Source organism: Vitis vinifera, chromosome 4 (genome assembly GCF_030704535.1).
Source record: "Vitis vinifera cultivar Pinot Noir 40024 chromosome 4, ASM3070453v1".
Taxonomy (NCBI): Eukaryota; Viridiplantae; Streptophyta; class Magnoliopsida; order Vitales; family Vitaceae; genus Vitis; species Vitis vinifera.
In genome coordinates this window covers 21,796,841-21,822,745 of record NC_081808.1, presented here as the reverse complement: position 1 = coordinate 21,822,745, position 25,905 = coordinate 21,796,841, and the positions used below count along the sequence as shown (strand labels likewise).

Below are 25,905 nucleotides of genomic sequence, written 5' to 3'. Positions count from 1 at the left end.
GATTTAATTTTCTAAAATTCGGTGCTAAGGGTATGATCGTAAATAAATCACATGGTTTACAGCGGTCACCTACTCAATGAAACGACGCCGTTTAGATTTTCACACAAACCCTTCCTATATATACCCCTTCACAGCTTATTTCTAATTCTCTTACCCGGCTCCCAGTACCACTCTCCTTTCCGCGCCTACCCGCGCCTACCCTAAGAAACCCTAGACCGAGTCGGGTGTAAATTTCTTGATGAAACCCTAGATATTGATTTGGCCTAGGGACCGAGCAATTCTTCCTGAGAAGTTTGTTGGTCACCGGTTTTTCCAATGTCTCGGTGTTTTCCGTACCCTCCACCGGATTTCAATGGGAACTGTACTCGCGATGTGGCTGTGATTGAATCGATTAAGGTTTGTTGAGCATTCATGCTGTCTAGAGCTTCTGCGTTTATGCTCAACTGCTTTTTCCGGTTCATGATCGTGATTGTGATAGTTGTATCTTGCCTCTGTTCTTATAATTCAATCATCTAATTTTCATCATTATATATTAAAAAAAATTCTTTGTTGGAGTGAAGGATTTAATTACTCTTTAAGGAAAAAAAAAAGAACAACCAAAAATGAAAAAAAACGGGAAGACTACGGTCTTCCTTTTAATAGGGTTTGTTTTCTTGGCGAGGAGGTTGGCGTCCCTTATTGAGAGGGTTATTAGGTTTTGGAACCCTTTTTTGGTATGTGTTGTTAGTGGAGTATGTGAAACAGGTTATAGAAATTGGGAAATTTTAATCATAATATGGAAGAAAACTAGAATCTTCATAGATGGGTTTTTAGGTAAGCTACTGAAAAATGAAGGTTTATTGTTTGGGGTTCCGGTGTCTTATTCTGTTTTCAGCATCAGGCATGTGAAAAGTGTTTCTGTTCGTCTTTTCTCCTTTTTTGGGTTGTTTTGTTTGGGTTTAAACTCCAGCTTATCCTTTCCTGGGTTGTGGTCTTATTCTGGTTTCAGCATCAGGGGTGTGGAAAGTGTTCTGTTCTTCTTCTTCTTCCTTTTTTGGGTTGTTGTGTTTGGGTTTAAACTCCAACTTATCCTTTCCTGGGTTGTGGGTGGTTTGGGTTTGTTGTTGTTAGTTGTTGATGTTCTCCATGAACCGCAGATTTTCATTACTTATAATGGATAAGCAATTAATTACTTATAATGTATAAGCAATTTGTACTATAGCAAGTCATGATTTGATTACCACAACTAACCCGGGCCTGGAGTGAGTGGAAGTAGTATCTATCAGATAAGAGTTGCTACCTAAAAGCAGTATAATTTGATATTTTGGAGGTGTGATCTATAGGGAAAAAGTGCTCTCATTCTCATTTTGTTTGAAATGTTGTGACAAAAAATTTACACAATCCTTAGTTCTATAACGATGTGTGCCATTAAGATGGTCAAGTAAGCTACCTGGTTAATTTGTCTGCAGGGCAAATTAGTCTCTGGGTTTCTCTGTCTCTGGGTTCCTTTGCAGAGATTTAGTGTGTATGCTGCTCCCTTTTAATTTTACTGTAGGAATTCTATGTCGGGGGAATTATGATGTGCAATATATCTTTGTACAAATGCTTCTCTTGAAGAAGACTGGCGAGTTGGTTGCATCACCAATTCCCAACTATGATGCTACGATTTGTATTTTCTTAGGAGTGTCATGTTAGGCTTGTGCTGGAGCTCACAATATTTTATTTAGTCTGTGTTATGATTGAAATTAAGCTCTTATTGGGTTGTTAGATATGTTAGTATGGTATTCCACCAATTTCTTTATCATGCTTGAGCCAATGCCTTTGTAAACACAATATGCAGCATTGCATGCTGCATATTGCTTTGTTTGTGTGAATCTTGTCTGTCTAAGTCTGTTCTATAATTAATGATTACTTTGGTGATGTGAAGCTCCAGAGAGAAGAGAAGAAGGCCCAAACAGAAAGGAGAGAAGAGAAAAAGGTCAAGAAAGAAAGGAGAAAAGAGAAGAAGCGGGAAAAGAAGGAAAAGGAAAAAACCAGGAGGAATGGAGAGATTGAACATCAAAAGAAAGGTCATAAGAAGAGGCTCAAGGATGATATGAGCCAAGAAAATCAGAAAGGAGGAAACCATCAAAACAGTAGGAAAAATGAGACGGATCATTTTGAGAAAAGTACCCTTACTGAGGAACATGGACATCCAATTGGTTCTGAGAATATTTGCTACTCCTCTGATGGGAGCCTGAATAGCAACAAGAGGCAAAAATACAGCTCACCTCCCAATGGCAAGCATAACTCTGGTGAGTGGGTTTCTGTTTCTTCCTTAACTGGAGGGGCTGTGTATTTGTTGGGTTTGTTGTTAGCTTCAAATTAGCATTGATTCTTTCCTCAAATTGTTATTATAAACTGTGAAGGAAACATTTTTCGGATCCGTCTGCCTCTCCAAAGGCACAAAGATCTAGAAGTGCTACCCAGCAAAGGACAGCCTTGCTCTGCCCTGGGAAGGACTGATGTCTTTGTGCAAGAGATGTGCGATCTTGCTCCTAAACCTGGCAGAAGAGAGGGAGAACATCTCTGTTTTGCTTCCGGGATTACTGGCCAAGGCCTCGACCACAAACTAGGTAGAAAAAATCCCTGCCCCTCTTCTGCGGCACATGAAATTTTTGGTCAGAAGCCTGAGATAGCGCCTGCATCAATCTCATCTGGCAGTGACTCTTCTCTGTTAGAGCTAAGGATTAAGGATTTACTTGACTATTCGGTTCCACCTCTAATGCAGAGTCAGTTCCCTGCTTCTGATAATCAGGACTGGCTGCTTGAGACAAAGCAGAATCACAACCTGGCACCTGAAAGATGTGAAACTAACCATGATGGTGGGAGTTATGGAAACTCAGCTCAATGGTCACGAGTCTGCTACTTGCCTGAGGTGGATATATATGCATTACCATTCACAGTCCCTTTCTAAATGAGAGGCAGTGTTCCTTTGTGCCAGTTCTCAATTGTTCCCTTTTGCCTGGGCCTTTGGTCTACATGCAACACTGGCTCCTGGGCCATTTCAAAACTGTTTTTGTGGAAAATGAGATGTGGGGAGCGGAAGGGGAGCTTACAAACTTTGTGCCATGCTCAGTGCAGAAAAAAATTGGGCATGTTAGCCCATTTAATCTGTTCACTGTTCCATGTGCCATGTGCTATGTGAGCAGCCGGTTTTAGCTTCACTTGTTGTGCCTCTTGTTTCCCAAGAGGAATGCTAGTTGCTAGAGTTGTTTTTGTAGGGAGTTTTTCAAAAAAAAGGTTGATAGATGACCTGGATCTGTGTGCTTTAACAACCAAGAAAATAAAAAAATAAAAAAATAAAATAAAAAAGGGTGTCTGTTAGATGACATGGACCATTCTTTTTTAATCCATAATAATATGATCATCCAATTTTCATCTTTTCATCTGTTGCCTAGTCTGTCACTTTTCCAAATTTTTTCTTTCTCTGGTGGCCTACGAATATTATTTGTCAAGCTTGTATTTGCGATTTTTAAGAGCATGAAGAAAAAGGCTTCTATTGTAAGTGAATTAGATTCAAGGGAACAGAGGCATCAATGGCAGAACTTTTTTTTTTTTTTTGTGACAAAGTCACGATCCCTCTTTTTGGGTTTGCCCGAGAACGGCAAGTCAATGGACCAGGGGCATTTCTACCTACGGTTCTCAACAACCCTCTTGAAACAAAAAACTTGTTATGGGCGGATTGCTCCACTGGCACTTGCTTGTTGGGAGGTGACCGCAGAGTATATGATACACGAGTTTTGATTCAAATCGATCATTTTGATCATTAAAATATCCGTTTTAATCATTTTCTCAAATTATTAATCAAAATGATTCATTTTTTGGTTCACGCTACGTGTCGGAACTTTGAAGTGACACGTTGAAACGACGGTTTCAAATTGTGATTTTTAATTTTTATAAAACTTAAGATAGTTTAAAATTAATTTAACAAAAATAGAAAGTCATTATTTTGAACAATAACTTGCAAAGATGCATATGATTGTTTTAAAATTGGTCAATTTAACCATAAATTCATGGTTACTTTTTATATTTATTCCACATCTTGAAAAGACTATTTACAAATCTTAAAAAAATGAGGGTCATTTTTTAAAGATTGGAAATTATTTTAATTTTTGGCACAATGGGTACCATTCGTAAATTGGGTCGAGGCTCCGGATTTGTCTTTGGAAGTGGGCGGGACGGGTAGCTTTGTCTTTTTGCTACTTGGACGTATAGAAGGGTGCGTTTTGTTCCGCTGGAGGACGATCGTGTAAGCCCGAAGACGATCTAACGGTTGAGACGAAAGGAGAATATGAAGCTGCGTAGGCAGCGTAGCAGAGGATCACACCGAGGCATTGGCAGCAGCGTAAAGTCAAACGCAACATTCCTAAATCCTAACCACAATCCGCAGAGTTACAGAGAGGAAGAGAAGAGAGCGGAGAGAAGGATGGTAGAAAGAGCTGAAGACGAAGAGAAATGGCTGGCCGCCGGGATCGCCGGCCTTCAACAGAACGCCTTTTACATGCATCGCGCTCTGGTAACACGCTCTCCTTCTCTACCTATGTTTGGTTTGACGGAAGATAGAGGAAAATGTTCCCCAGATTCGTTCCTTTTTTCCTTTTTTCCCTTTCTGAGAAACGCAGCCTAATTTTTTCCCTTTTTTTTTTTTTACTTCTCAGGACTCGAACAATCTGAGGGACGCCCTCAAATACTCGGCTCAGATGCTTTCCGAGCTTCGTACTTCGAGGCTCTCCCCTCATAAATACTACGAACTATGTAATTTCTCCTCACCGATCCGATCCTCCTTTGTGTCGATCGAGATGTAATTTAATTTAATTTGATTTAATTATTTATTTATTTTTACTTTAAGATTTGAAATCTGAAGAATAAGGGCAAGATTTTCCTTTTCTGTATGGTTTTGAAGACATGCGAGCATTTGATGAATTGAGGAAGCTGGAGATGTTCTTCAAGGAAGAGGCAAGGCGCGGTTGCTCTATTATCGATCTCTATGAACTTGTGCAACATGCAGGCAACATATTGCCTAGACTGTAAGTGAGAAATGGGATGGGTTCAACCCCTTGTTTTTATTTTTGATTGTATATGGGGTGTCTTTTAATTTTCTTGGTTATGAATTGATTTTGCCACCCCATTGGTGATAGATGGATTGTTTACTGTTTGATTCTTGTGTGATTGTTAGATAAATTTCCCGCTCAATGGGTAACCTTGGAATAATCTGATATTAGTTTTGGCATAATTGGATGGATGGACCATGATTTACCATGGAGAGGGTAGAGAGGCTAAGGGATTTAACCCCGATTTTGACCTACTTTTACACTGTATCCGTGGTCCTCGCTTGTATCCAGGAAGCTCGTGGAAAACAGAATCTTTGTAGTTTTTTTATTTTCAGGCGAACACCCATCCTTGGATCTGATGGAAATGGCTAAGTCAGTGTGAATGCTTCACTTTTGTGCTTAGCCCGCATTATGATTTGAACCTGTTGTAAAACACGTTGTCTTTAGTTTCTGATACTGTTTCTTGTTCATCTTGATCAAGAACAATACACCTTCTGTTGCCATTCTTTTAGTCAGACTTTCATTTTCTGGTTTACTGACTTATCATATATTATTTTGTTTTGGGATTCCATGTACCTGCACTATGGACTCAATTGTCATTTCCCTTCCCGATGAACCTTTCTTAGATCCTGTTTTGAGATTTTGCAGAAAATGCTGAGGTCTGAACTGCATTTGTTTGCTAAACTTTGCCTGGTAGATGCTCATACATACTGCTAATTTGCTGTATGTGAACTTTGCTTCAGAGAGAAGTTTGGACAAGCACCTAATAATGTCTATAGAATGATTTAAGTGGGAAAAGGATGTTGAGGGCAATGAATTGAAATCCAATTGTTTGCTGAGGAAAAAGGATGTGGCACATACTTGGTGTGTTGCATTTATCATTGAGGGAAGTAACCCTTAACCTCTCTTCTTCATGGAGAACAAGTTACTACCTTGCTTGTGCATATCATTCCAGCCACAGGTGATAGGCAGAAACCCCAGTACTCCTTCGGGATTCACCTCAGGTTGACATCTGCATCATGTGAGTATCCGTGCTGTTAGGCAACTATGCCGAGTGTGATTTTTGTCTTAGCACGAGGTAAATGGAGATATTTGAGTTGGGTGTGCATGTGGCAGTGCATGATGATTGGCATCATATGGTGTCACTGGCCCTTTAACCACATTGCAGTTTGGCAAAATCCTTAGTCTCATTGAAGCACACAGTACAAATGGATACATCCACATTGAGAGTGGGATTAGATTTTAACAACGGAAAAAAGAAAGTTGAGCTATAGTGAGGAGGAATTTATGGGTCAAGTTGGAAGTTTGAAAAGAGCAAGAAATTTGGAACAAATAAAAGAAATTAACAAATTTTGTAAAGGAGCATGGGAAAAACTATGCATGTAATGGCCAAATCCATAGTCTCATTGAAGCACAGAGCACAAGTGGACACATCCACATTGAGAGTGAGATTAGATTTTAACAATGGAAAAGAGAAAGTTGAGCTATAGTGAAGAGGAAGTTGTGGGTGAAGTTGGAAGTTCGAAAAGAGCAAGAAGATTGGAAGAAATAAAAGAAATTAACAAATTTTGAAAAGGAGTATGGAAAAAAATACTTCTTGAAATTGGAAATATGATTTCTGTTCTGGTAGGGTGAATATGTGCTGCTGGTTCCAGTTACATGGGAAAGGCAGTAACACTGGTGTTATTGGTGGTGAAGAAAGGCTTATTTTATTTTATTTTTTTGATAGGAAACGGTGATGAAAGGCTTATTAGTGCAGAAGAGTTAGAAATTGTACTTTTTTTCTTCAAAGGTTTATTTGCTGTAGTAATTTATTACCTTGTACTTTTTTTTTTAGAGCATTTTCTCATGGATCTTCTGTTCTTTCTTTATCAACTTATTCTAATAGATCCCTTGACCAATCTAGATGTTCTGCACATGTTGATGCGTGGTTACTTTTAACTTGTTATAATGTTTGATCCAGAATTTTTATTCACTGCTAGTGCCATGTAACAGCAATATAAAATATGTAAAAGTAAGATCACCAAAGACTATTTTATATTATTGTTTCTTCATATTATATTTCTGCCTTTTCTACTGTGGTTAGGATACATTGGTAGTTAAATTTTTTGAATCACATAATAAGTGGTTCAATTTATTGCCTTTTCAGCCTATCTGCTTTTTATTTTTCTCTATGTAAGCTATTTAAATATTTATCTCTTGCTTCATTTTTTGGCTGTATGTTTTTCTCTGCAATTTGGATTGTACATTATAGAGACATCAGTTTGTATAAATTTTTATTTTTTTCATGTAATGTTTCCATGTCTTAATTTTGAATTCTGTGTTCTCTATTGCCCAGGTATCTTCTCTGTACAGTTGGATCTGTGTACATCAAATCTAAGGAGGCTCCTGCTAAGGATGTTCTTAAGGATCTTGTGGAAATGTGCCGTGGCATCCAACATCCTGTACGTGGCCTCTTCCTAAGGAGTTACCTTTCTCAAGTCAGTAGGGATAAACTACCTGATATTGGTTCTGAATATGAAGGGTAAGAAAATCAATTGGTGAATTTGTGTTGCATTTTGATTTTATATAGTAGGGAGTTCATTTTTGTGGCTGAAAGTAAAACTCAGTTTCTGGAGACCAGTGAAGATAGGAGGTTTTGAGGAAAGAAGATATGTGGTAGAATGTTAGGAGTCAGCTGCTGCTAGATGCTGGTCACTCAGATTTTGTCCCATTTGTCAGAATTTGAATGTTAAAGACCATTTTTTGGTTTTATTGAGCCACCAGGATCATAAGCAGTTGACTGTTGTATGCATCCATATGATGTTGAAATGTAAGGGAGAGAAATAGTAAAAAATGAGTTATTAATTCAAAAGTATGATTGTTCTCTCCTTAGCCTACTGGTATTGATTGAGCTGTGTATGGCTTCCTTGACTTGTGCAGGGGTGCTGACACTGTCATGGATGCTGTAGAGTTTTTACTCCAAAACTTCACAGAGATGAACAAACTTTGGGTGCGGATGCAACATCAGGTTGGTTGAAATATTTATGGACTGTTACCTGCTCTCATGTTTGGACATGCATCATGCCACAGTGCTTGCATGTCTTAAAGGTAAAGATAAATCATGAGGGCATGATTTGTGGTCATGCAGGTGTTATAGTGCTCTTGTGAATCATTCATACTCTTAGCTGATCCTGAGTTGAGGCTTGCAATCGGCCTTTCTGGTCTGCAGGGACCTGCACGGGAAAAGGAGAAACGGGAAAAAGAACGGAGCGAGCTTCGTGATCTCGTAATACCAATAACCTGAAACTAGTTACGTCACTCCAATAGAACTGTGTGCATATTCTGTGCACTTATAACCGACTACTCTTTTGCCGCTGATCTTTTCATTAGGTTGGGAAGAACCTGCATGTCCTTGGCCAGCTAGAGGGTGTTGATCTCGATATGTACAAAGAAACAGTCCTTCCCAGAGTTTTGGAGCAGGTCTGATCTATTTAGTTGTCTCTCAACAGTTTTTTTTTTTTTTTTTGGTCATTTTCGTTTTCTTCTTTTATTTGTCATTTTGAAGGCGTGATATGTGGCTTTTGCATGACAACTATAACATAATGGAGCCTACATGGCATTCGTCTTTGATAGGTTGTCAATTGTAAAGATGAGATTGCCCAATTTTATTTGATGGATTGCATAATTCAAGTCTTTCCTGATGAGTACCACTTGCAAACTCTTGAGACATTATTGGGGGCTTGCCCCCAGCTTCAGGTGAGTAATACGGTTCTTATTGTTTTTGTTTCACAGTTTTTGTGCCATTCCCATTTTCACAATTGTTGTCAGTTGGAGTATGTGATTGCCAACTTCTGTATCGATGAAATTTCTGTACCTTAAGGCTAATCCAATCAGTTGGTTGCATATAATAATCACCACTAAGACTAGGCTGCATACGCAAATTGTCCATGGCTACTGCCTTACTAGTTGGCCACATGTTATTTATCCACCAATTGACCCCATGCTCAGGAAGACCTTATCCCAATTGTTGTGGGTTGGAAATCCTGTTTTTCTGTTCCAGTTGATTTAGGACCATACATTTGCTTATTGTTACTCCTTAGCACATGTTGAAAATTTTCAAGACTGAAGTTCCTGGGTTTGACTAAAGGTTTTGTTGTAGCTTATTACATCTGGTTCATAATTAGGTTAGGAAAAACTAACGCCCCAACTGATTAATCAAAATAAATTCAGTGCATGTTAGGTAGAGAAATGAAAAAAAATGGACAAATAGAAACTAGCTTTTGGAGCCATTTTACCATAATTTACTAGGTAACTCATGGCATGAATCCAATTCTAGGATTGGAGAGACAACTTAGCAGATTACAAATAAATAAATGCAGGGATAAATAATAGGAGGGATTTGAACTCGAGGTTTCTAGTTAATGATAGCTTAGGTACCATGTTTTCTTTTTTTTTTTTGATAAGTAGCTTAGGTACCATGTTAAGCTACTGACTTTCCTAAAAGTTTAAACTATTAGGATATGCATGAGGAACAGTAGGTTAACAGTAACACTGAAAGAGATGAATGTTGCACCGGAAGAGTAATCATATTATTGTTTATATATTAGCACATGATCCTTCTCTCTCTCTCTCTCCCCCCCCCCTCCCCCCCCCCCTTATGCCTTCTACTCACACTTCAGCACCAGTCAAGACCTAAAACATGGACTTTCACTTCATTGATGGAGATATAGCAATTGGTTGGAAAGAAAGACGTATTCCAGTCCCTTGTTTTGAATTTTGGAAACATTTTGAAATCATTTATTGTCAAATTTATTTTTCCATGATATTTTCCTTTTTCATGTTCATAAATATAGCAAATTTTAGTACATTGACAGTTTCCTTTCCTTTCCGTGTTTGCGTATATCAGCCATCAGTTGACATCAAGACTGTGTTATCACAATTGATGGAAAGGCTTTCAAATTATGCTGCTTCAAGTGCAGAAGTGAGCTACTCTTATGCTTTTTTCTTGATCTTGGCTTCCAAATATAGTTACTGATGATTTCGTATTGCAGGTGTTACCTGAATTTTTGCAAGTGGAAGCTTTTGCCAAGCTGAGTAATGCCATATGGAAGGTAAATTTTGCTTAGTTTCATTGAAGAATCCAAAGATTGAAATGCGATTGAGTGCTGTTGATTATAAAAGAGAGTTTCTACTGGATGCCTTTTTTATATGCTTGTATACTTTGATACCTATAAAAAAAATATGCTTGTATACTTCAATGCGCCCTTTTGCCATGTGTTGAGAGAGTTTGTACTGGGTGTTTTTTTATATGCTTGTATGCTTCAATGTGCCTTTTGCCATGCGTTGATATTAAAAAAGTAAAAAAATAAAAGGAAAAGAGAGTTTGTACTGTATTTGTTTATTTATTTTTTTCCTTTTGGTTTTAACTTTCACAAATGAATTCCACCTTGAGTGGCTAAAGTTAAATCTGATTAAAACTTTTATAGATGTGATAGCAATTTGAGTTTGGTTATATGCTTGTGTACAACTTTTAGACCCCCTATTCCCATAAGACAAAGAAGCAATGATAGTATATAGGCAATAAATGTCATCAATTTCTTCTGCTACAAAACTTGGGTGCTGATATTCTCTGACAGGAGAAACGCTAATATAGAAAACTTTGTGTTGCTTTTTCACTAACATCTGATGTATGGGATGGAGTCAATCTGCGTTTTTATCCCAAAGCTTAATATCTTGGCTTGCATTTTGTTGTGTTCTTCCCTTTATGTCTATTTCTTCGTTACACGTTTGTGCAATTAGGTATATAAATGGACTAAAGTAGGAGAAAATGTAATACTTAATCTGTTCATTCAGGTCATCGAAGCACAGGTTGACATGCCTATTTTTGGAGCTGTAACTCTATATTCATCTCTTCTCACTTTTACTCTGCATGTGCACCCTGATCGGCTTGATTATGTGGATCAAGTTCTGGTATGTTTCATTTATAAACTCCTTTCTACTTTTGCGGGCTAGGTTCCAGTTTTGATTTTTTTATTTGAAAACCAAGATTAAGGATATCATCACCTAAGCATATGTGGTACCCTCGACTTTGCATTTTCTATTTGTACCATAATTATTTTCTCCATTGTATGCCTTCTTATGTATGTATTACATTATTTCTTTAACGCCACTTAGCTATACCTGGGGAATCAGCTAGTTAAGTTTGATTTGGGGTCAACACCTCTGAGGAATCCATACACCAAATGAGGTTGGATTCAAGACTTTCAAACCAAGGGATGGACAGTCAAAATGCTTAAGCATTCAGAGGTTGAACCATATATTGCTGCCATAGATGCACTTGATGAAACAAATTAAATGTTAAAAAGAAAAAAGGGTCTCAGTCATGTGCCCATCGGTAATGCATGAGGCTAATACTTCAAATATATAGTGTGCCACTAAATTTATGGTGTAGCCTGTGATTCCCCCATGTTTAGGCATAAAAGTGATTGGAACACAAGCTTGTGATTGGGTTAAAACTATGTTTGGGACTTGGAGTGGAATCATAGATTTAAAAGGTGTGCTTTAAGTGCGCCTAGGCTTAAGGCACAACCACTGTTTAGTTATAGTGCCTCGCTTGCCAAGACATGCGCTTTATTGAAGAGGTGCACCTTGTCGACTTTACTCTTCTTTTTTTGAACACTTTTATTCTTGAAATTTCTAATTTTATATTGAAATTTATATAATTTCATTACCTTTTTATTGAATGCTTTTTTTAATTGTTTGGAATTTTAAATTTTTTATTGATTGGATTAGATTTTGAATCATATTTTATAAAATTGATATGCATCCTAGGTTGCATTTCACTTCACTCAGACGCACGCCTTGTGCCTAAGCTATAGGAGACTTTTGCGCCTTTTAAAACTATGAGTGAAATAAAATCTTGATGGCTTATTCCTTAGTGAGAAAAAACTATTGTATGCTTTGTTCTATGCCAAGAAAAAGGATATAACCTTCTCTTGATTTATAAAATTAAAGAAAGAAAAAAAATGATACTCTTTTGATAAGGTCTGGCACTATTATTAAATTTCATATACATGCTTTACATAAGTTCTGTTCATAAAACCATAGGAGTTGTTTAATAAACTTCATATTTTTATGGATGAAGTTCAATGCTGGAATAACTGGTCTTCTCCTTTTTTCTTCAGGGAGCATGTGTTACGAAACTCTCTAGTGCTGGAAAACTTGAAGATAGCAAATCAACAAAACAGATTGTTGCACTACTAAGTGCTCCATTGGAGAAATATAATGATATTGTGACTGTCCTGAAGCTTTCAAATTATCCCCGTGTCATGGAATATCTTGACAACAGAACAAATAAAGTGATGGCAATCGTTATAATTCAAAGCATTATGAAAAACAAAACGTGTATTGCTACTGCTGAAAAGGTATGTTTCTTCTATTGATGTTTGTTCTGTTCTTTTCAGTGTCCTCCCTAATCATGTGCCACTACTTGTTCTATGTAGGTTGAGGCATTGTTTGAATTAATAAAAGGGCTTATCAAGGATTTGGATGGGGATCTTCATGATGAGGTTGTTGCAAGTTATCTTTTAGCCATCTTTATTTACTTGGTGATAATAAAGACACTTCTTTAAATGCTTATTGCTTTTCTCCCAATACATGTTTATTCCTTGTAACTGTCTTATTTCTAGCAATTTCATTGCTTATTTTCTTTTTCTTTTTTTATTCAATTTGTTACTTTAAACTGAACCTTCATAACATGGTAGTATTTTTATGGAAATGCTTCTGAAACTTCAATTTTTTTAATCATTTTTTACCTTCAGCTTGATGATGAGGATTTCAAAGAAGAGCAGAATTCTGTTGCACGTCTTATCCAGATGCTGTATAGTGATGATCCAGATGAGATGTTACAGGTAATTGATTTGTTAAGATTTTCATGCATGTTACGTACTCTATATGTATCAAGGTTTTTGTTTTTTACATTATTCTTTTGCATCTGTGGATCTTTTATAGTAGTGACTCTTGTGAGTTTTCTCATGCATTCTGTTGGTGGTTTCTCTTGTGGATGTCAAACTTGGGTTGTTGAGACCCTTGTGGCTACTTCAATTTGTTTTTTATTTATAACAGGGTTAACTACCAAATCCTTCATTTTTTTTTTATTCAAACAAGATTTTCATTTGGATGGACTGCAGTTTATACTGGATTTGAATAAGTTTACCTAAATGTGATGTTTTTGTGCGGCTTCCATAGTCTTCCATGAAAACAGTGTTAAAGTGGCTTAGCAGCTTCAGAATCACGCTTTCCAAACACTCATCTCTTTATTAATTCCACTTATTTATTGATTAGATGTTCAATCTGAAAGTCTTTTATTGCTTTCTAATATGTTTCTGTTGTCTTTTCACTATTGAAATGTGATTTCTCTTCTTTAGCTCAGTTTCTAGTGTTCCTTTTTCTGGTGGGTATATACCCATGTATGTATGTATGGTTTGTGTGTGGGTGGAAAGTATTCCATCTAACTCTGAAGCAATGCTCACCTTCATATTAGTTTCACTTTATGTTTTTTTAGTTGATTACGCTGTTTATGAACTTCAGCACCTTTTTCAAAGTTGTTAGCCATAATTTATGTTGTGATTTTCAGATCATATGTGCTGTGAGGAAGCATTTCCTGACTGGAGGACCACAACGTCTACCCTATACCATTCCCCCCCTTGTTTTTTCTTCTCTTAAGGTTTGGTTCTGTTTTCACTGCTTTTTATGATGCTGACATATTTTTCTAGATGTGATAACTATCATTAAAGCTCCTGAAACAAGCATGGTGTGATTATATGTACTAGCCTGCATAATGGCGAGTTAAATTCAGGATATGTACTTGAGATATGTGTTATGGATACACAATAGAACATTGAAAATAAAGCCAAACAAATATGGACTGTAGCTGTCCATTTGAACTCTGTGCATATGCATAGGTATGGGTTTGGTGTTGGTGTGGGGGGTTAGCATGTCTATGTTATATCAGTACATGGGCTTGTGGTAAGAATATTTTTTGATAGGTAATTTTTTTTTCTTTTCTTTTTGTCCTCATTGGGACTTGAACTTGGAACCTCCCGCAAACCCACCTCAAATCTCTACCACTTGAGCTAGGCCCCAAGGACTTTGTGGTAAGAATATTTAAAATATGTTGAATCAATAATTTACAATTCACTAAACAAAACATGATTAGAAGTATCAAAAACTGCCAATCTAGTATTATAATTATTCATAAGACGCAAGATCATTGCCCTTAACACCTAGCTCAAGTGGTAAAGGGTTGAGGTGGGTTTGTGGGAGCTTCTAGGTTGAAGTCCTAATGGGGACAAAAATTTACCTATCAAAGATAAAAAGGATGCAAGATCATCCATAAATGTGGTATGAATTGTTTTTGATTGATGAAGCACTATAAGGTTTTAAACAAATAGAGTTTACTTATTGAAATACGGAGTAAAAATTGTTTTGAAATAGTATAAAAGGCAGTTATACACAACTGAATTTATGGTTCCAAGCATGGTTATTATCCCACTTGTCCAAGGCTTCAAACCCATACTTGCTAGATGTACTTCCTCAAATTACTATTTACAATAGTTTTTTGAAATCCAGATTTTAGACATTTTAATATGGAAAAATGAAAAAGATTTAAAAAATAAAAAATAAAAATAGCCCTGTCCTTGAATTTGATAAATTCTTCATAGGATAATTTCATGTTTCAAAAGTGCTTAAAGGAAAATAAATGAATTAGTTGGTGCATTTTTTTTCAATCTTCTTACCCTTTTAGATGTGCTACAATAGCTAATAGGTGCATGTAGATTCAGAAATTCTACCTCAGGTAGTTGGGGAAATAGATGGTTTTTGAAGCATGCTCCTTGATGTATGTTTGTTTATGACACCATTTGCAGACTCTCACTATCATAAGATTGCTCATATTTTTTCCAAAGCTTTTTGATAAGCAACAGTCATATAATATTGATAAACTAAAACCTGTTCAATAAAATGTCATGACTCATAAGGATTGCCATTTTGAGTCATTTCACATTTTTATGGGCACTCAGGCACATTGTTTGTGCTCTGGTCTGTAATGTGCAGTTGATCAGGAAACTGCAAGGTCAGGATGAAAATGTTGTTGGAGAAGAGGCATCGGCTTCACCAAAGAAAATTTTCCAGCTTTTAAATCAGGTAATCTACTGAAGGTCTTCTCTAAGAAGTATATAGACAAATTAATGTAATAAACACAGGCGGGTAATAAACATTTGCAACCAATTGCATATGTGGCCCTTTTCCCATTGTGTTGATGCCTCAAAACTTGATCTTGGTATCAGTTCATATTTTATTTGATGTTATTAGCTTGTTATGAGTTTCTCTTGCTGCACTGGCATCTAAAATGTCTTAGATGAGCTTTGAAATCGATTAATATTGCCTGAATTTGTTTATAATTTTGTTTTTTCTTTGTTTCTACTTTCTATTTGTGAGAATTGGGGAAGGGTGTGGGGATGTGTTGGTCAGCTTTTCCTTAATTTTCCTTGCAGCTCTGTGTCTCCACTACTTTATTCTGCAGTTTGTATCTATGCATTCATCTTCCTTACTATATTATTTGGTGATTTATCTGTTTTTTTCTTTCTTTTCCAGACCATTGAGGCTTTGTCAGCTGTTCCAGCATCTGAACTGGCACTGCGGTTGTACCTGCAATGCGCAGAGGTACATGAGTATGTTTTGTGTTAAAAATCATTGGTGGACCATGTAACAAAGCTATGTTAGCTCTAACCAGCATCTTCTTTTTGATTTTGTAATATACAGGCTGCAAATGATTGTGATTTGGAACCTGTTGCTTATGAATTTTTCACCCAAGCTTACATATTGTATGAAGAAGAAATTGCGGTACTTGATTTCTGACAAGCATTTTCTGGTTCCTGCTCTTAATTTTTTATTCTTGGGAACTAATCCTGGTTTATAGGGTTTTTTGTAAGCATGCTTCAGAAACATATATATGCTTGTTTATTCTCTTTCATATGTATATTGTACTAGGATTCCAAAGCACAGGTGACTGCTCTACACCTAATAGTAGGGACTCTTCAGAGGATGCATGTCTTTGGTGTTGAGAACAGGGATACCTTAACACACAAGGCCACAGGGGTAATATTAGTAGAATTGCATCTCTTTATAAAACCAGTTCAGCCTGTCTCTGCTGAAACCCTGATTTGAAGCTTTTATTTTGAGCAGTATTCTGCAAAGCTGTTAAAGAAGCCTGATCAGTGCAGAGCCGTTTATGCATGCTCACATCTCTTCTGGGTTGACGATCAAGATAGCATCAGAGATGGAGAGAGGTGCATTACTATATCCTTGACATTTACAAAGCATAACATCTTGTGTTCTCTTTTGTTGGATGCGCTTTTAGGTGCTATTTGTATATGTCCCATGTACTTTGATGCGTCGTCTTTGGGCGCTTTTTAATATATTTCTACTATTTGCTTATCAAAATAAATAAATAAATCATAAAAAATAAAGCATAACATCTTCTTCCTTGTTCATGCTGCTTCATCATCCCTGCATGTCATGAGGGTGCTTTTGACCAAGGGAGGTAGAGGGTTTCAATTTGCCCCCATGGACAGGTCAACTGGCAGGTGCTCCTGCTCAGGAATGGGAGGTCCTAGATTTGAGCCCTGATACATGGTGTCCTCAGATGAGGGATGCGTGCTATGAAGTGCTGATTTCTGCCCCTATTAAAAGAATTTTGTACAACTGGGAAAGAAGAGGGAAATGTGCTACTGCTGAGATTTATCTTGAATTTGTTATTTTTTGTTTCTCCAGGGTCCTGCTCTGCCTGAAGCGTGCTTTAAGAATTGCAAATGCTGCTCAACAAATGGCAAATGTGACACGGGGAAGCAGTGGATCTGCCACGCTCTTTGTTGAAATTTTGAACAAGTAAATAGTTGCACACCTAATCTAACTGAAGTTCCTCTTTTTTTAGTTACTGCAGGTTTCGCCTTTTAATTACAAAAGATTGAGAAACTTGTACTTTCAGGTACCTCTATTTCTTTGAGAAGGGGAACCCACAAATCACTATTGCTGCAATCCAGAGCCTGATTGAATTAATTACAACTGAGATTCAAAGTGACACTATGTCACAGGATCCTGCTGCAGATGCATTCTTTGCCAGCACACTAAGGTACATCCAGTTCCAGAAACAGAAAGGTGGTGCACTGGCTGAGAAGTACGAGTCCATTAAGGTGTGACTTGCTGAATTTTATCCCACAGAGGTACCTCTATCATGTAACAGCAGCAGACAAGGTAACATTTTTCTTTCTTTCTTTCTTTTGGACTGAGGTTCAAAATTGTATTTTGTCCTTTTGACTCTTCCCTCACCAAGTGACATTAGATGGCTGCTATTTCCTAGTGTAGGAAGTAGCATCCTAGTCCAATGCAATTTGGATTATCGTTATTTTGTCAAAGGGAAACACATTGTGCTTAGGGTTCTATTAATTCCATTATCACACATATATTGCTTTGGAAATTAATGATTATTTTCATCATTATATATATTTTAAATTTTTTGTTCGTGTGAAGAAGTAAATCCTCATTTGTTGAGGTTATTTGACAAGAATAAGATGGTGTAGAAATCTGTATTGACACTGAGTTTTATGTCAGTAAATGGTACCAGTCTTTCTTAAAACATCAGTTTCTCTACCTTCTGAGATGTTATTTACTTCTGGAAAGCATTTTTCATTCTTGTATCCTGTCCCCATGTTCTGTTTGAATTTTGGATGAGGAAGGCACTCTTTTCAGCCGCCATGGAAGAATAGGAATATCAGATGTGAAGGTTATATATGGTTCCCAAAAAATATCAAGGAAAGAAAAAAACTATTAAGGAAAATGATTTTAAAAATTAAATATAATTAAATTAATTAGAAACTTGTTTATTTATTTATAATTATTAAGTATTTATATAAAAAAACTAAAATAAATTAAATAAATTTGAAGTAACGTATAAAAATAATTTATTAGTTTTAATTTTATTTTATATTTTATATTTTTCTTGACTTTTTTTATTCTCTATTTTCCTTCCTTTACATTTTATTGGAACCAAACATAACTGAAAATTCTTAAACTCAACCAGCATGGGCCTTCTAGTAGGAAATCAACCAGCCATCACCTTCTTGTGGAAGCTATTGTCTTAATCCTAGCTTGTGAATACTGTACCAGTAGAATTGGTGTGGCTATTTGTTTATCTTTTTCCCTCTGTTAGAGGTGAGAAATGTGGAAGAAATACAAGTATTAGGCATGATTATGATTGGTATTATACAGAACTGCCTTCCCAAGATTATGGTATCAGCTTTGAGTCACAAACTGGGGACTCAGTCAAATACGATTTTTATGAAATGTTCATAGATTGCCCTTTCTAGGATCATCATCCACCTGTTGCATACTTCTTCTGGAAGGGTGTCAATTATTGGTCTTGTCATCCACCCATGACCCTTTCCGAAGCTCTAATAGTCCTATGGTAGCGAGCAATTAAGATATTCTTTTGAGTTAGGCTCTATTCTCTGGTGGGACTGGTAGGGATTAATTGTTATCCGCAAGTGTTATTTTGGCGGCAGGAAGGTGAACGTTGCAAAAAACGCTCATTTGGTTAAGGAAAAAGAAAACATCTGACAGTGATGATTGAACTAGAGAAGGATGCTTACAGTTTGGTAGGATGGTGCCATTATAGACCAAAATTCCATTATGATGCAGTTCGGACTTGTAATAAACATTGGAACATGCATATTATTATCAAATCCTCCTACCTATTATCCTATTGTAATAATTCCTGCAATAATACTTGTTTAGATTCTTCACCTACATTGTGGCAATTCCACCCAGAAGGTAATGGGTTACTCCTACAGCACGACCTTGGTACAATGTTTGTGGCTCTAGGCATTCCATTCAGTTTGATAATGATTGAAGAGAAAATAAAATATCAACCCTAATGAAGATTCTCATAGAAATAATAAAACTATAGCAAGGATCCTGCAGATAAAACTATGGCAAGAACCTGCAGATTTCAACTATGAGGAGACGTCACAAACATAGCCAACTTTCAGCACCTTGAGCATATTGATGTAAGAACAAGGCCTCATATGATGACACCTTGTACCCATGAGAACTTATGACATGCACGATGTGTTGCCATGTTGCATACAAGGTGACAAATGGGATGCTTACGAGACTGGATAGCATGTTAGTGCAAGGGGACTAGTGTTATGGTGGCTTAGTGGTAACTTGAGGGTGACACAGCGTGCAGTGGTATGCAAGGCACCAATGGATGATTTGACTCGGCCAAAATTCAAGTGTGAGATTTCATTGGGATTGGGTTAAGATTTTTCATTTAAAGAGGATACTTTGAGAAAGAGTTTCCAAGTGGAGAAATAATTTTCTGGATTTTCTTCAATTATAGGAAATCCATACATTTGTGGAAGCACTTATGATGTCTCATGTTAGAATGAGAAATGCCTAAAAAGCTGTTCAAGAGGGAGATGATTCTCTGAAAGTACGGCGATAGAATGCAGGTAGCAATGGCTATGCCCCACCAAGGCACAACATGGAGCTTTGAACATGATGAGTTTGTGATGATAAGCCTTGCTAGTAATCATATATGGATATAATGCCATGAGTGTACTGCAACCCATGGGCACAATACCATGGGCTATAGCTTTGGCACACAACATGAGCTATGCATGCCTTGCAATGCAACAGATGTAGGTCATGGGTTGAGAAGAGGGCTTAATACAAAGGCAACATTATAGAAAGTATGTAGACCAAGAGGGAGCTTGGCACACATGGCGATGTATACAGAGTCTATGGGTTAATACAACAGATGTAGGTCATGAGTCAAGAAGAAAGTTTAATGGAAGGGCAACGTTGTAGAAAGTATGTAGACCAAGAGGGGGCTTGGCACACATGACCTTGTATATACACATCTGTGGGTTGCAATTCACACATAGGCTAACATGATGCAACACTTAACATCAGTGAAAGACCAAGCAAGAGTTGCGGGACCTTAAAATATGACACTTCGAGGCACGAGGGTATAACACCTTGGTATTGGAGGAAGCCCAAGTAAGGGGCTCGTAGCACATCATGTATATGACATGATGCGCACAGTGGATTGAAATGCTTGCTACACATGGAATGAGTTAAACAAATCTCTGCAAAGATGTGGCAGGTGACATGCAATGTTCCAACAAAACCTATAAAGGTGGCATGACCAAGAGTGGGCCATTGAGCATGGCACGTGCGGTATGAGCAGGAGTGAGCACTGCAACCGTAGGCAATGGCTAAAGCCATGAGAGGCACCACTACCTCTATGTGAGTGGAGTTAGTCAGCTAATTCCTAAAATATGGGTAGTGCTTAATGCCAACATACTTTGTCACACTTGCTATGCATGAACTCATCAAGGGACAGTTGTGGGAATCCTGATTAAAAAAAGGTCCTGACTGCTTCTTGCAATTACTCGACAATTAATAAGTAAAAGGTTTCCCCCGCTCACTTATCTTGTGTATTTTAATATTGTGCATTTCATGGAAGCTTAAAAGGTTGGCTTAAAGTAGTTCTAAGAGCCTACACCATGAACAATTTGGAGGCAAATTTCGTGCTTATGAAACCAATCCATCATCTTTTAAAGGGAATACAAAGTAATGAATATAATTGTGTCCATGCAAAGCAAAGCTGTTTTCCTACCAAGGATCCTTCCAATCTACTAATATATAGAAAGAAATTCAAAAGCAAAATTAAAAAATTGAGGTGGGCAAGCATGTAATGTGACCCCAAACAAAATAGAGCTCACAATTCCTAGAAAGCAAAGATCAAGTCGCTTGATGCTTCACAATGTTTCTTAGTTGTTTGACGCAAGATGATACACGGGGGCCTGCTGCTTCCTTGATCAAGGACAATACAGAAATGATGAATATGGTGGGAGAATAGAGGTAGATGGAGAGCTGTGGTCTCCTTACACCTATTCACAATATGGAGCAGACCTTAGACTTTGACTTCTTTTTCTTCTGCTTGGGTGGTTGGAGCACAACCCTAATGGCCTGATCAAACACTGCCTTGATATTCTGCAATTACAAGTCCACAAAGTGCTTCAATCGAACCCTTTTTTTAAAAAAAAAAAAAAAGAAAGAAAAAACTCTAAGAACTATTACATTTATTGTATGTGAAAGAAATCAGACAATATACATGAAGTACAAAAATTGTTAATAGAATATAAACCTGCTGTGTTTTGGCACTGCATTCTATGTAAGCAGGGGCATCAATCAGCCTCTTCAGCTCCTCTCCCTTGGATGAAACATGAATAAATACAAATAAATAAAACAAAAAAAGAAAATATTATTTTGCAAAAAATTCTAAATGCAAATTAAGGATTAAATCTGTGATAATGTTTGACACATCATATTTTACCTGAGCTGCAGAGATGGGCACAGCACCAGGATGGTCTATGAAGAACTGCTTGTCTTCCCGAAGATCTAGCTCAATTAACATTGAAAATCAGACAAAAAAAATTTGTTAATTATCACAAAACCATAAATAACCTACTCCTACTGCAAATTCCTTCTACTAATTTAGTTCTTAACCTTTACATAACATAAACACAAACACACAACGAAACAAATCAAATTTCTAAAAAACCAACCACAAAAAAGAAATTTGCAAACAGGGACATAAGAAAGCAAGAAATCTTTTCAATCGACTAGTCAACACTTTCGAATCACATTCACTAGAAATGTACTGAAAAATTAAAAGAAAAAAAAAAGGGAACTCAAATGTAGCATAAAATAGTATAAACTTTCTTTTACATGATCCAAATAACAGTTTCCAATTCTATCAGGTGTATTGGAGAACAAACAAACAATACAGCTTTATTTATTTCAGATGTACAAGTATTGGTAGCCTACTTCATTATCAAGAATCCTTTGCTCAGCCATGTTATGTGTCAGGCCTTGGTGAAGCATGGCTCATAGAGAGAATCTGCCAATGAAGCATGGCTCATAGAGAGAATCTGCCAATCATCTATTTCTACGTTGCCCAGTTGTGTTAGGGATGTGGTGCAAAATTATTTAAGGCCTGCATGGATAAAATGGGTTCCTCCTAGGAATGTAATGACATGATCATTGCTTCCAATGGTTCTAGAGGACACACAAGAGGTTGGAGTTCTTTGGCTGGTGGCTATTATCACCATCAAATGAATAACTATAATTTGAGAGGAAGAATTTTAGGACTGAAGTAGGATTTTAGAACCTTTGTTGGACACATTTCACTTCTCTCTTTGGACATTAGCTATTGCCACTTTCTCAGATATTCTGCTGAACATGATTGTGCGCCTTGCTTGTAATACTAGGCTAATGGTAAAGGTGTGAAGAGTCACCATTTTCAGTAGGTTCACCTAAGTTAAATGTTGATGAATGCTCCATGAATGACCAGGGATGGCTATAGATTGGTAATATACAGAGAGATCATTGTGTAGAGTGTTGACAGCCTCTCTAGACCTCTTATGATGGACTTGGCCATGAATGGCAGAGGTGTTGGCCCTTTTAGGAAACTTGCTTTAGGCTAAAGCTTTGATTTCTTTTAATCTCGTGGTGGAATGAGATTTAATTACTGTTATCTCCTAGGTGTTAAAGGTGGAGAGAGGTTCATGGAAGAAAGATGTGTGGTTACACAAAGTTAATGATGTTGATACAGCTCTGTGATTTTCTTAGAAATGGATTCCTAATTTAGCTAACTGGGCATTGCATTAGCTAACTATGAGAGGTGCCTTGTGGTAAGGTCTCTTTGTAGAGGATTTTCTACCACCTTGAGTTGTAACCTTAGGTTTCTAGTTCTTGTCCTTAAGTTGGAGTTTTCTGTTGGAGTTTTCTGTTGTAGTTTTATAATCTTATGTAGTTTAAATTTTGTAATCTTTTTCAAGGATAACTCAAAATTCATACAAATCAATTTTCATTTCTCATCAAAATAAATAAACAAATATATGTTTAACTCAATGAATGTACAAGCTCAAAGACTGAAACACTCTGTTGATCCATAAGAGCATAAGGCTGGTTCTAAGGTGTTGGACAATTTACTCTCAAAATCCAGACATGAGAGGAGCAACTTTGGGCAATATCTATTCATTAGAGTACTGCTCATTTTATGATATCTTATTTACGTAAAAAAGGATGAATGTCCATTAGAGTGCAAGGAACATACATGTATGTGTACCTTTTTGTGAGAACATGAATGCAACAGACAGGTAATACAAATACTGATCTAACAAAGTCGTATATGTTCTTTACATCAATGCATTATAGAGGAACCCTAAAGTGTAGAATTAATCAAAAGGTGAAGCCCTTGCCATGATCATCTAGTGATGTGGGTTGAGAAGGGGCCTGCTTAATCAAGGCTCCACAGCTCATCAATTTCATGTAATTTCAGAGTGTAACTGAAGTACATGGATCAAAGGGCTTCACTCTATTAAATGCAAGGAAATTTGCTGAATCCATTTTCATCACCAGACAAGAAATCATGGAATATATCCCACTATCAAATTCACACTCTCTAGCATGAAAAAGAATGGAATGCATAAAACTTCTGTCATAAATCATTAAAAAAAATAATGAGAATAAAACAGTATAACCATTCCACAGAAAAAATGCATTAGTAACATGTTATGCATCAAATTTCAAAAGCAAATGAAACACCCATTTTGGGGTTGGACATGGATCTGAAACCATCTTCATGAACATAAGAAAAGAGCAGCTATGGAGTCTACAGTAAGAAGAGGAACCATAAAGCTGAAAGGAAATCTAACCAAGCTTAGTGCCAACAAGAACTATCGGAACACCAGGTGCATAATGCTTCAATTCTGGAATCCACTGAAAATGAAGCCGAAACATTAAAAAATCTCCCAGGACATAATAAATTGCCATCTAAAATTGGTATTCCTTTACTCACTAAAAAGTGCTATCACTTCATTTTGATCCATCAAGTCCTCACCTTCTTGGAAACATTTTCATAGCTGGCCTTGCTGATGAGAGAGAATGCCAATATGAAAACATCTGCCCCGCGATAACTCAAAGGTCTCAATCTGTTGTAATCCTCCTGCCCTGTTCCAAAGAGAACAAATTCAGAGCCATAAAATAATCAAAATGTTTGTTAGTAATTGAAAACAAAAAAGGAAACAAGTGACTGTGAAGCTACCAGCAGTATCCCACAACCCAAGGTTAACAGTGGCCCCATTGACAACCACATTTGCACTGAAATTGTCGAAAACAGTTGGCACATAATCCTGTTTCCCAATAATTCAAAAATAAAACAATAAGTCCTTTGCCTATCAAAGAAAAAAAAGAATGATCCGAAGTCCTTAATTTTTTTGGAAGATTCTTTTCATAATGCAGAACAAAAAATAAAATAAAAACGTTAATAACAAACCAACATTTGTTTGCCGAGAAAATGAAGGAAAAACAAAGAAGCTTAGAATTCAAATCTTACATTTTCCATTATCTTATCCCTCAGACAACAAATCTCTGCTCACATATTTTTCTTGTGATTTAAGCCAGTTTTGAATTTCTTGGTTACCAATAACAACACATAACATTACATAAAAAATTTTCCCTTTTTTGTAACAATCCTAAAGTAAATCAGCATTTCCAACCAACTGACCACCTCATACACGAATCTTACAAGGGTTGGTTAATATTTGGCTCGATTATGTGAGCAAACATTTTCCGTCTTTCCCTCATTTTCCCAATAACCAAAAGAACGTCGGAAAGCCAGAAAATTTCTTCCACATCATCCGGAGGGGAATAAAGCCCCTAATCTCCACGGGCCCAAATAGGAAACTCTAGATATGGGAAATGAGGACTCACCGTGGGGAAAGTGTTGCTGGTATAGGAGATAAGGAGACAAGTTTTGCCAACGGCACCATCCCCTACAGTGACGCACTTGATGAACCTTGAAGCACTCATTTCAGCCCCAAAAGCCTCAGATCTTCACGCGAAGACCTGATCACACGACCTCCACAATCCTTCTTCCTCGTCTTCGTCTCCTACACCCCTCAACCCAGACACACCTGTAGAGCGAAGACGAAACCAAAACAAAACACGAATTTCAACAAAACCCTACAAAACAAGAAACCCCGTTGAAAGGATTGAGAGAAGTTTGAGAAACATGAATGATCAGATCCGATTTTGACCCTAGACCTGGAGAAAAACGCATTGAGATTTTTTAGAGAGAGAAACAAGTACCTTAAGAGCCGCGAAACGATGCAGTTGAAGCGTTCGTTGAGCCAACCACCTCTCGCCACCTACACCCCTATTTTATCACTCGTTCTCAAATCCCTATTATTATTTTTATTTTTATTTTAAATATATATATTTGGTATAATTTGCATAATTTTTTTTTCTTAAAAAAAAATAATTTCCTAAATTATTTAGAAAATAAAATAGGAAACCCAGTATGTATGTTTCCTTTTCTGTGTTTTGATTGATTTATAATCTTAAATTTCAAAATTAATCTAAGACAAACGTTAACGGATCATTTAGGAACATAAGGAGACAAACAGGCCCTTAGACAATTCACCCGCCAATTTCGAAATCTCGTTAAAGGAGTGAACGGGTCAGCAACCAACTTCAGCGGGTGTTCACTCAAACCCCCGTTTCTCAGCCTTTCAAATATGGAAAGAAGAAAGAGACTACAGAGAGGATCTCCCAGGAAGACTGAGTATTTGGACTTTGGAGTTGTGTCTGAACAAACAAACCGCCTCCACTTCTCCATTGCCCAACACGTAACTTCACTCTCCGGCTTTCCCTCTAA

The 25,905-nt window shown here is 37.0% G+C and overlaps 3 protein-coding genes across 7 annotated transcripts; 2 read left to right on the top strand and 1 right to left on the bottom strand.

The window, feature by feature from the left end:
• Positions 1-146: 146 nt before the first annotated feature.
• On the top strand, positions 147-3,407 carry LOC100254073 (uncharacterized). Of its 2 annotated transcripts, none has more exons than XM_059736461.1 (3): positions 147-396; positions 1,913-2,273; positions 2,388-3,407. In XM_059736461.1, exons 1-3 carry the CDS (start codon positions 316-318, stop codon positions 2,933-2,935), a joined length of 990 nt encoding a protein of 329 aa, XP_059592444.1. In that variant the 5' UTR covers positions 147-315; the 3' UTR covers positions 2,936-3,407. The 2 variants fall into 2 exon arrangements, with proteins under 2 accessions (XP_059592444.1, XP_002262760.3); XM_002262724.5 differs by having other exon boundaries at positions 1,907-2,273.
• An 890-nt stretch (positions 3,408-4,297) lies between these two features.
• On the top strand, positions 4,298-17,617 carry LOC100248964 (vacuolar protein sorting-associated protein 35A). Its single transcript, XM_002262826.5, has 22 exons — positions 4,298-4,537; positions 4,680-4,776; positions 4,925-5,048; positions 7,411-7,596; positions 7,995-8,082; positions 8,284-8,340; positions 8,445-8,534; positions 8,688-8,810; positions 9,961-10,035; positions 10,106-10,165; positions 10,908-11,024; positions 12,239-12,478; positions 12,557-12,622; positions 12,875-12,964; positions 13,690-13,779; positions 15,168-15,257; positions 15,708-15,776; positions 15,876-15,956; positions 16,104-16,211; positions 16,299-16,402; positions 16,887-17,000; positions 17,101-17,617. Exons 1-22 carry the CDS (start codon positions 4,313-4,315, stop codon positions 17,309-17,311), a joined length of 2,505 nt encoding a protein of 834 aa, XP_002262862.3. The 5' UTR covers positions 4,298-4,312; the 3' UTR covers positions 17,312-17,617.
• A 3,074-nt stretch (positions 17,618-20,691) lies between these two features.
• LOC100243817 (rac-like GTP-binding protein ARAC1) lies at positions 20,692-25,885 on the bottom strand. Of its 4 annotated transcripts, none has more exons than XM_002262947.5 (8): positions 25,338-25,885; positions 24,960-25,211; positions 24,292-24,379; positions 24,088-24,197; positions 23,903-23,966; positions 21,517-21,581; positions 21,328-21,393; positions 20,692-21,173 (listed from the first exon to the last, which is right to left on the bottom strand). In XM_002262947.5, exons 2-8 carry the CDS (start codon positions 25,056-25,058, stop codon positions 21,075-21,077), a joined length of 591 nt encoding a protein of 196 aa, XP_002262983.1. In that variant the 5' UTR covers positions 25,059-25,211; positions 25,338-25,885; the 3' UTR covers positions 20,692-21,074. The 4 variants fall into 4 exon arrangements, with proteins under 4 accessions (XP_002262983.1, XP_002263019.1, XP_010648993.1 ...); XM_002262983.5 differs by having other exon boundaries at positions 24,960-25,162; positions 25,338-25,438; XM_010650691.3 differs by having other exon boundaries at positions 24,960-25,162; positions 25,293-25,340.
• Positions 25,886-25,905: the final 20 nt, after the last annotated feature.